Consider the following 12,015-nt stretch of genomic DNA (forward strand, 5'->3'; position numbering starts at 1 on the left):
ATGGTCCGGTTGATTACAATGGCTTTAAAGAACCCTGAAGCACCTTTTTATCAGACCGATGTTGATTCATCCTTTTACGCAAAGTTTGTCGAGTTTCACCAACATAAAGTAGCCCACACAAAGTACTTTCAATTCCGTAAACGACAGTGTTCGTGAGGCTCAAAAGATTTTGTATAATAAATATTTCCCGTTAAGTTACTAATGAAATCGGGAGAAGTGATTAACATATTACATGTCTACTCTTACATCAAGTTCAAGTTCAAAAGCTTTTTTAATAGACGAGATCATTATACAGAAAAAATAAGCTCTATTGAGCTTTCATATCGTCTTGTTACAAACAAAACATCTAAAACGTGCACGTTTAAAACAAAGCATGCATGCTACACACACACAAGCTACACAAAGCAAATCATTACATTGAAGCATACATATACAGTATACATGACATGAAGAAGTTAAGTATGTAATACCATGCGGAAATATTAAAAGTACAATAAGCAACTCAATATTAAAAACATATAAAGCACTTTAAAACACATAAGCAATTCTTGCACATTAAGCAGAAAAAAAGCACTAAAAAATAAAGCATTAATTATTTGCAGGCATTGCATTGGCATGAACTACCATTCCAGGTAACAATAAGTTTAGAAAATTGGTTAAAATTGTTTTCATATCTAAAACTCTGGGGTAGTTCATTCCAAAATTTTGCAGCTGTGTAACTAAAAGAATTGATGCCATAGCTTGTTGTTCTCACCTGGGGCTGTTCAACTGTATTTTTATATCTGAAGGAATATTTGTGATTTTTTATATAAATCAAATCATGTAAATAAGATGGACTCTTTTTGTGTATAATTTTAAAAGTTTCTATAGCTATTGCTCGTAATCTTCTGACTTTAAGAGATGGAAATTTTGACTTGTGTAAAAGATCTTCATAGGAGCTATTATAATCCTCATAAACAAATCTCAAGGTTCTCTCTAGGATTTTTTCCATCTTAACTGTGTTTTTTTCACTACAAAAATGCCAGGTGACTGGAAAATAATTAAGATTAGACAAAATAAAAGAATAATAAATTGTTAGACGACCAAGTCTATTCAGATCTACCAATACGTTTAAGAACACTAAGTTGACGAGAGGCCTTCTTACAAATCTCAGATATATGTTTATCAAAATTTAATCTGTAATCTAGTGTGACTCCCAGTAGCTTTATATCATTTTCACATTCTATTCTATTTCCTTTAAGATTAAAAACAATATCATGATTAGAAGTTTTTTTGCCAATTGCCAGAGCTTGAAATTTATCTGGATTAGCTTTCATTAAATTGTAGTCAAACCAGTCGAACTTTTTAAGACTATCACTTTCTAAATTTTTTATGACATTCTGTATATCAAAATCAGCATAGGATAAGGTGTTGTCATCCGCATAATTATATATAGTACTATTGTCAACTACACCAAAAATGTCATTTGTGAATATATTAAAAAAAACATAGGTCCAAGTATGGAACCTTGCGGAACACCTTTGAACATAATTTCAAAATTACTACAAATATTATTAATCTTTACACATTGTTTTCTGTTTTGTAAGTAGCTCTGTAATAAATCTATAAAACTATTTGATAAACCATAAGTTTTCATTTTTAATAATAATATTTCATGCGGCAAACAGTCGAATGCCTTTGATAAGTCCATCAATATTGCTGCGACAAATTTGTTATCGTCCAGTGCCTTCTTCCAATCCTCAATAACTTTAAGGAGGGCAGTTTGACACCCATATCCTGATCTGAATGCAGATAACAGGGGGTTAAAGTGTTTTTCAAAAAACTCAGCTAGTTGATCAAAAATAGCACGTTCGTAAATTTGGATATACTTGGCAACACAATAACTGGGCGATAATTTCCTTTGTCCAGCATATTGTTTTTCTTAAATAGTAGTCTAACCTGGGCCACCTTTAGCTTATCTGGAAAAACTAAAGTTTTACAACTTTTATTGATTAGTGTTTTAATAGGACTAGTAATTATAGGTTTTGACAATTTTAGCATTTTAGCCGAAATACCATCATACCCTGTAGCCTTTTTAGCATTAAGCTTATCTACATGTATTTGCTTTCTGACAAAGTCATCTGTCACAGGCTGGAGAGTAAGTTCTTCGCCCTCATGTTTACAGCGTTTAATTAACTTAATACTAGGATGATTTTAATCAATGACTGTATTTACATTACCAATATTTTTTGCCGCATAAATGAAGATGTTGTTAAATACCTCAGATACTTTATGTGGATCATTTATGATTTCATCATTTTCGCAGATTGTAATGCAGTTTACGGATCGAGATCTCTTATTAGACAAAAATGGCTTGATAGTAGGCCAGAAATCGATTGATTTTGGTCCGCCAATACATCGTTCAAAAAAATAATTTTGCACCGATTTCTTTTTAATTTTTGTTACCAAGTTTCTTTGCTGCCTGTAATTCTCCCAATTTTTACTCGATCTATGTTTTAAAAATTTATTATGCAATATTTTCTTTTTGTAAATTGCTTGTCGTAAGGTTTTGTTCATAAAAGGGGCAGGATTTGGTATAAATTTTCTTGTCTTTAAGGGGACATGCTTATTGACCACTTTTAAAAAAAGATTTTTCAAAATTTTCATATGACGTATCAGTGTCAGCATGTTCAATTATAATTTCTAATTGTTCTGATTTAAGATCCTCCAAAAATTTGTCATGATCAAAATTTCTAAAACTTCTATATTTAACAGGTTCATTTTTTATCTTGGAGGCTTGTCCTTTTATCTGTACTGATATTAAGTTGTGGACATCACTCAAGCCACAGTTAAAATTTGTTACATTTTGGCAATTTTTAGGCTTGTTTGTAAGGATTACATCATTTAATGAGTCCAGAGGTCAGGTCTGGATACATTTGATCGGCTTATTACAATCGATACAGGGATGTTTAATTGGATCTGCATTTTGATGAATATCACCGCTCAATAAAATTGATAAAATTATAAAAATACTTAGATGGATTTTGTACTTTACGTTGTATCATAGTTGTTGTTGGTCGGCCATATTGAGTAATCGAGTTCATTCGGAAAAGCTTTTGTCAGTAGAACAAATTGTATTTACCTACATTTGTTGTTTGTACATGAATAGTAGCCGAGATTTTCTTGCAGTTCATGTTTTAAAGCAATAATTGTATATATATAGTCACTAGCTAGTTGGTGTTAGACGTACAAATATTCCAAATAACATAGAAGCTATATATTGTCACTGGGCCATCTTTGCCGCCGTTTTTTTTAAATACTATAAGCTTTTTTAAAGCATGGACAGTGAAATAAGGGGTTGTTCAAGAGCTAAGAAATGTTAAGTATGTTGTATAAAAAATGAATAGAAAATTGGATATTCAGTGCACAAAATGAGAATATATAAATTGCTCCGACTCCTTTGTCCTTTGCATGATTCCAGACAGTTAAGACCCTCGGAGAAGACGAAGAATATGCGACTACTGTTCAAAAATTTTGTCTGAATATATGTCTTACTGGGAAATATTGAAATCCTGGAAACTAGAAATGTAAGATATACGTAAAACAGGAATGTGTCCATAGTACACGGATGCCCCACTCGCACTATCATTTTCTATGTTCAGTGGACCGTGAAATTGGGGTCAAAACTCTAATTTGGCATTAAAATTAGAAAGATCATATCATAGGGAACATGTGTACGGGAGTTTCTCGCTGCATTGAAGACCCATTGGTGGCCTTCGGCTGTTGTCCGCTCTATGGTCGGGTTGTTGTCTCTTTGACACATTCCCCATTTCCATTCTCAATTTTAAGTTTCAAGTTGATTGGACTTCAACTTCCTCAAAAACTACCTTGACCAAAAAATTTAACCTTAAGCGGGACAGACGGACGGACGGACGAACGGACGGCGGACGCACAGACCAGAAAACATAATATTCCTACTACTATCGTAGAGGGTGGTAAAGGGGGGTGCTTGCACGGAAAAAACGTGAAATAAGACATAATTTCACGTTGAACGTGAAATAATTTCTGTCATGAACGTTGCACGAAAAATAAAGACTTTGATGTGAACCTTATGTGACTGAGTTACTGTCTTCTTGTATCTATAAACTCTGTTTTACTTGATATTCCCGATTTAGTATACACATTTATAATATAAATGGTTTACGGCTTTTAAAAAAGTATATAACGATCTTCTTAACTTTTAAAATGCAAATATACCACAGACACGAAAGTGTATTCTTGATCTATTTCATTGTCTTTATTAACAAGAATAAACTCGTTGTCATGTTATCCATGCCTACCACGACTCGTGGTTAAAAGTATCAGAAATAGGAAGTTTGAACTGACAGATGATGGAAAGTGCAAACACGTTAAAGTCGATTCTATTTAAAGTCATTCTTTTCATTTTACCAACTTGAAAAATTCCGCAAAGAATCGGCAATGAGGCAGCATGTATCTAGGAGATCCGAAAGTTGTTCACAAGTTAAAAACATATCAGATTTGAACTTAAGAAGTCATTATGTAAAGTTGTTTCTTCAAAAAATCTGACGGAAATATTTGTTGGATTGACGAAATGACGGAGCGTCTTTTTACCACAGAACACCACAGAATACCACAGAACACTCAAAATGTACCACAGAACACTCAAAATGTACCACAGAACTACACAAATTACAACAAAACTACTAAAGTTTGCCACAGAACAGTTAAATTACTTTATAAAACGCCAATCTAATAATTCAGAATTATATTATTTCTTTAATTCGGGTTACACCAATGACATGATGATTGACTGGATGAGAGAAAAATGATCATAACTTTCTTGTTATTTGGCATATTTTGTTTACATTTGGAGACCTTTGAGACACTAAACTAATGCATTGTAATAATGAAAATCTAAAATAAACATTAAAAAAAAGAGTTTTTAGAAAGAAAAAAAAAAAAATACAGTACGGTTTTCTCAGTCGCTGATCAATATACGCTTTGAATATATCGAACTGATCGATAAAAAGTGTTAATATCTCTTTTGTGTTACAATATTTTTTCGTGAAATTATGAAAGAGTTAATATTTCTCATATGTAACTATTTATTCTGTGAAATTAATAAACCTATAAGACAATAATTTTAATTTTTCTACTAAAATGATGGTGATCATCGGTTCACATTTTAATCTTAAATTTGTATTATCATAAAAATTGTATTCTTGAAATGACTTCACAATAATTAGAACAGGAAGACTGCTTTCAATATTCTATTTGATATAATATACTATCATCAATAATTGAATATTTACAAAATTCTTCATTGTTCGGATTCAAGTTGCCACCTGATTATATAAGGTATTTCAATTAAATGTATTTGATGTCACAGGTGTGATAATTTAAATGACATATTAATTGGCTTGATTGGTGATTACCACAAGTGTCAAAATTGGTTAATCTAATTAACATTCGGTACTTTAATTGTGTCGGTGAACTTGCTATGGTCAACATTAATTTTGGACTAAAAAATAAAGAATATATTTGTAAATGCTACATATATACCAGTTTTTTTTTTTCGATATAAAGTTTCAGTTCAACAATTTCAAAATGCATACAAAATTTGGTAAAAATCCGAAATATTGTTAAATGATTGGAGAAGATACACACACAACATAAGATTCCAAAAACAGTCATTGAGCTTGAACTTTTAATTGACAATCAAAAAGACGCACTTATAATATGTTATAAGTCAACTCAAATATTACTGTCCTACAACAACTTTAGATATCTTTTTGAAGTTTTATGTATAACTCTATAAATGGAGAAAACTTTGATGTACAAACATTAGCCAATTGTATTAACAACTCTAGATATCAGCTTAACAAATTACTTCATTAATCACTTTAATAAAGTTTAATTATTTGTTGACAACAACTTCAATAAAATGTCACATTAACCATTTTGATTATTTATTGTAACAACTCTTAACATAGAATTCATAAAAAAGTGACCAAAAAAAACACCTGCTAAAACAAAATAAATTTAACAAATAATTACGTAATGCATCTAAACATTTTCAATAAACTGCTTCGCTGAGCGCAGCTGGATACGCCCCCTTTTTTAATGAATAAAACCCCAAAACTTAGAAACGGTAAATCCGAAATTTATGTCAAACGAAAGGGAGCTCACGTCAATAGATATAAACAATGCACCAAAGTTTCATGCATATTGGTTAAAGCATTTTTGAATTAATGTTGACGACGGACGGACAGACGGTCAGCGGTATACCATAATACGTCCCGCAAACGGGCGTATAAAATGAATTAAAATTACAAAAAAAGATTAAAATGTATTTAAAATATAAATGTCACAAATATAAATATATTATGGTTTTAAAAGCTAGGGGTTTGCGGTATGATCCCAATTTATATTGGCTATTCAGTTGGGGGCGTAGCGTTAGTGAGTCGACCCTAAATAAAAAAAATAAATTTATTTGAATAATAATTGTCAAATTATAAAAAGAATGAACAATAACACGATAATAATGTCTGAAGTATCATTATTTCGAAGTTCTGAGGTAGATTTTGGGTGTTCTGTGGTGTTCTGTGGTATTCTGTGGTGTTCTGTGGTAAAAAGACGCTCCCACGAAATGAAGCACAAGTTGATTGTAATATATCCCTAATCCTACAGCTTTCCCTAGTAATTCATACCATGCAGGTCTCATTAGTCCTTTTATTTTTTTTATGTTTTCTTACATTACAATCATGAACTAGAGACATATATGGCAATACAGCAATCCATCAACATATTCATACCAGAGGACTATAGTAGCATATCAGTCAGTGGTACAACGATTTTGAACTTATCGCAAACTGAATCAAATCGAAAGAATACGACAAAAATAAATATGTATGGCCCGTTACAAATTTGTTTAGACAATAAAATGTCAGTGTGAGTAGTTACTTAATACTTTATGAACAATAAGTTAGGCCAAACTGGCCAGTACAGTATATCTTGGGAGCTCCAAAATCGATAAAGAACAACACCAAAGGCCTTTCCGCTTTATCAAAAAACAAAATTGAATCCATTTTTTTCTTAACGATCCCTGCCAAGTATTTGAATTTTATTTGAAAAATACCGAGCACGCAAAATAAGCATTTGAAAAATTGTAAAATTAAATAAGCAGAACACGTTGAACGAGGCACCTGTCTTGCACGACTGAATGTCAAATAAAAAAGTAAAAACACGTTGAACGTGAAATAAAAAACGGCGATCACGAAAATAACCCTTTACCACCCTCATCGTAGGTGGGGCATAATAATTTTAGTCCGTCAATTTACATTATCTTTACTAAATCAATTTGGGTTTTAAGATATATCATTTTAGGCCTTCCCGCCAACATCTGACGTCATGTATACCAAATGAAAGGTAACAGTTGACTGTGCAAATATGGAACAGAACGGGCTAGTTCCTAACAAGAAACAACGACTGATAGCGAAAAAGCCAGTGACTGTTGTTTTAGGTACTCAGTGGGGAGATGAAGGAAAGGGAAAGATTGTCGACATGCTTGCATCAGATGCGGATATCTGTTGTCGTTGTCAGGTGCGTTTTTTTGCAGTTTATCAATACTCATGTTACTGTTTTCGCAAGGTCACATGAAAAGAAATTGAATATTGGCTTATTTTTTATGCTGCTCAAATGTTTTTCCCTAACACATCTAATAATTCGACTGGAGCCTTTGGTAAACAAAATGTCTGGAAAGGTCATTACGCTAGTTGCAAAGGTTTGTCTTGTTACCACAAATAAGCTATTTTAATTTTTTGCTGTGACGATGGCATCACAGCCAAAGGGTCTCACTAATTGGCGACAAGAAGCGTCAAGAAGCATAATTTTAGCGACAAGAAGACTATTTAGCGACAAGAAAACATATTTTTTTTATTAAGATTACTTATTCCAAATAAATATTAAAAATTATGCATTTAATTTTTTTTTAATATATGGGCAGAAATAAATTGATTATTTTTTTTTGAGAGATGAAGAAATTAAACATTTGTGAGGAAGAAAGGGATTATGTAGTTTTTATTATTATATTGATAGATGAAGAAATTAAACATTTGTGAGGAAGAATGGGATAACGAGGCCCGTGTCCCTTGTTTTATCGCTACAATAACATCCAATTACAAAATGTAACACCTTCAACTTTGTACACGCGTCAGACTATACAATTACACGCGACAGAATATACAATCATTGTAAATAGTGAACACCTGTTGAAAACTCAAGATTGTCATTATTTTCCTTCAATCTTCAATCAACATTAAACTAAGCATAAACATGATAAATATTGTTAAATGAGGCAATACACAAAATAAAATGATGAAAAATATTCACATCTTAATTATGTTTTCCTCTTGTTTGATTTCAGTTCTTTGTATTTCACAATTTGTGTCTGTATTTTCTGGACAATGATGCACAAATAATGCATTTTGCAAGTTTATTATATATTGTACAAAGAGAGTTTTAAAAACAAATTATAAGATAAATATATTATTGTTCTAAAACACAAGTAAAATTAATATCATAATACGACAGGGTAAACGTTATACTTGCTTTATACATAATAAATAATAAAATATCTAACACAAATAAATGTCGCAATTAGATCTATGTTTCAAAATTTTTTTCTATCTATTTATTGATAGAATATTATTTTTCTTGTCGCTAAAATTGTTTTCTTTTGCATATTCTTTTAATATTTATTTGGAATAAGTAATTTTAATAAAAAAAAATGTTTTCTTGTCGCTAAATAGTCTTCTTGTCGCTAATTAGTGAGACCGCAGCCAAAAAATAAAATAGACTTTCCAGACGTCATTATTATTTAGACTACCACAGATATTCCACAGACCACCAAATTTATATGTTGATATATATTCATAATTTTATTTTTTTCCCCGGTCATGGTAGTATGATATCCTGAAAAACTCCCAAAAACTGATTAAAACCAATGAAGTTGAACTGATAGACATTAGTCGAAAACTTGTATATATAGTGTAATACTGCTTATATCGATATTAAAGGCTTCCGATATATATGTCACTTTTACTTGATAAAAGTATACCGTAGAAAGGCTTGTATAGTTCGCACTGGTACATAGTCCGCACCCCCTTCTCCCCACGAAATTTTAGGTAAAAAAACTTTTTGTAACTGTTAGAAAAGGTCTAATTTCAAATCCTGTGCGGTCGTTTGCGGTATTTTCTTGGAAAAACCTGTTTTCCATCATCAAACAGAAGCTGAAACTGCTTGTAAATGATTCTAGAACGCTTCATGATTGTTAAAATAAGTTTAATTCACTTAAAAAACAATTTAGAAACTTGTGTTTGTTTAAACAGGAAGTTTCAAAAGCACGTGTAAAAGAAGAAATTAACCGGTGAGAGTCGAAATCCGTACATAACAGATATCACTATAATACGACTTTGAAAGTAAAACAGTTCCATCCTTTTGTAAAACAGTCTTTAATATATCTATCACATTAATGTTTGAAGGGTCTTAAGCTAATACAAACCATATTAGTCAGTATGAACACCAAAACGGAACGAACAATAACCGATTACGTTTTGTAGTTTACAAATTCTAAGCTGGTTTACGGTTGTCTTTTTTACTATGTTTGTATCGTTTCAATCAAGTAGATACCAGTTTATTTCAACCAATGCATTGAAAAGAAACGAGAAATTTGTAATGAAAGATTTAGTTTTTATATTTTTCAGTATTAATTTGATATTGAATAGAAATAACTTATTAATATGGATGAGTTAAAATTATTAGTTTGAAAAATGATAAGAGCGGCCTCTACAATATAAATAACAAAGATGGCGGAACGTAAACAAACCACCTCGCCCGCGAAATTGAAATTTTTCTCTTATTTCTTGCTTATTGTACTCTATAGTCCGCACCCCGTCTGGAAGGTCCAATTTTGGAGAATAAAACCGCGGACTATACAAGCCTTTCTACGGTATTTGAGATTTCCTTAAAGGGAAACTCCATAAAAAAATGAAAAATTGATATTTTGTTCTTTAAGCATAATAAATCACATGTTCATAAATAAAAAAGTTATATTCTCTTGGTAAAGATATCAAAATCGATTTTTGAAATTGACTATCAGTTCTCGACATGCCGCCATTTTGTCGGCATCCCCGATTTAAAAACTCACGAGATATCTATAGACCACAAAGTACCAAAAGAATCGGGGATTTACCGACCGTGCATTAAAAACTCCCATCATCAATCGGGGATTACCGTAGTCGTCATTCAGTGTCAAAATGTCTTGTCATATATAGGATAATTCCATATTTATACAAGATTTTTTTAATTAATAAAGTTATACGTCGGATGAATAACATTTTTTTTATTATGATAATTAACAGCTAATAACAAGGAGCAGTGTTAGGAAGAGGTTTAAGCTGGGACATAACATGTTGATATAGTATAATATTCCCAGGATATATCAGGGTTTGACACTAACTTAATGTATGTTCTAGCCTGCAGGGCTAGTGAAATTATTAATGTACTAGTCCTCTTATCAAATCACTAGCCCTCCGTTGGCACGACCCTATCTAGGAGGGTTTGGGGGCATGCCCCCAGAAAATTTTGATACAAATGAAGCAAAATCCTGTGTTCTGGAGCATTTCCAGAGGGTTTTGAACATGTTTTGTTTCATGAAATTTCACTGGTTTGCTAATAAAAATTACCAAAAAAAAAACAAATTTCATATTTTAATCATCTATATTAAGAATGTGTTTAACTTATTTTGAAGACCCCTTTAGATCATTACTTCATCATCCTCCTCATTGTACTTATCATTATTACTAGTGTATTTAATGAAGATGGGCAAGTAAGGGATTTACAAATACACCAACAAAAGAGGAAAGGTTTGCCCTTGCTGTTTTTTGTCATAATTCTTCATGGACATCTTCTTTTCCCTTGTTGTTTGTCAGTTGTTTTTTTTTTTGCAGGACGAAATTTTATTCCTAAAAATCTGTATATTACCAGAGTCCTTACAATAATTTAGTCAGTGATATTGTTTGCCTCAAATTACATCCGAAATACAGCTTTTTCCCCTAAAGAAAATTCCCATTTACTAAAAAAAATGGCTTAAAATTCCTCCCAATAAGTTGTACAATTTTCCCAAACAGTGATGGCATCGGTAGTAATGGATGTAAATTTCGTTGTCATGTTATTATTTTGATATTCTGAAAGCAATTTTGAGATCCAGGTTTCTGATCAGAATCATCACAGTGTTTGTAACACACGTGGTTTTCAATGTATTAAGTACCATCATTGTTTCAGTTTCTTTCCCCTCCCCAAAAAGTACCTTTCATGTTAAAAATGTCTGATAATCAAAATATATGTGAATAAACTGTACAACAAAGACAGCAAAGGTCAGCAAAAAATGTGGGATTTGTTGACAATTAACATTTTGTAAAATTCCTAGTTATAAACAAAATGTTGACTAGCCCGTCAGACTACTGTGATGAAAACTTTACTAGCCCTCCCTAATTTTTACTAGCCTCGGGCTAGCGGACTAGCGTTAGTGTCCAACCCTGTATATAAATGTCGGAATATCGGACATCTCAACTTTTATCATATATGGTGTGTTTTATTAAGTGTTTTTATACGACCGCAAAAAAATTTTTGTGGTCGTATATTGGTATGACGTTGGCGTCGTCGTCGTCGTCGTCGTCGTCGTCGTCCGGCGTCGTCGTCCGAATACACATTAGTTTTCGCACTCTAACTTTAGTTTAAGTGAATGGATCTCATTGAAATTTTACCATAAGGTTCAATACCACAAAAGGAAGGTGGGGATTGATTTTGGGGGTTATGGTACTAACAGTTAAGGAATTAGGGGCCAAAAGGGGCCAAAAATAAGCATTTTTGTAACTTCCAGACATAACTTGTGTGTAAGTGTATGGATCTCTCTGACATTGTACCACAAGGTTCCATATCACAAAGGGAATGCTG

The 12,015-nt window shown here is 32.1% G+C and overlaps 1 protein-coding gene across 2 annotated transcripts in view; it reads left to right on the forward strand.

Moving 5' to 3' along the window:
- The first annotated feature begins 7,365 nt into the window (after positions 1 to 7,365).
- LOC127698964 (adenylosuccinate synthetase isozyme 1-like) overlaps positions 7,366 to 12,015 on the forward strand; it is a 269,886-nt gene continuing 265,236 nt past the window's right edge. For both annotated transcript variants that reach the window (XM_052202747.1, XM_052202749.1), the window contains exon 1: positions 7,366 to 7,602. In XM_052202747.1, the coding sequence (XP_052058707.1) occupies positions 7,450 to 7,602 (153 nt within the window). In that variant the 5' untranslated portion in view covers positions 7,366 to 7,449. The remainder of the gene's footprint in view (positions 7,603 to 12,015) is intronic.

Source organism: Mytilus californianus, unplaced genomic scaffold (assembly GCF_021869535.1).
Source record: "Mytilus californianus isolate M0D057914Y unplaced genomic scaffold, xbMytCali1.0.p SCAF_4, whole genome shotgun sequence".
Classification (NCBI taxonomy): Eukaryota; Metazoa; Mollusca; class Bivalvia; order Mytilida; family Mytilidae; genus Mytilus; species Mytilus californianus.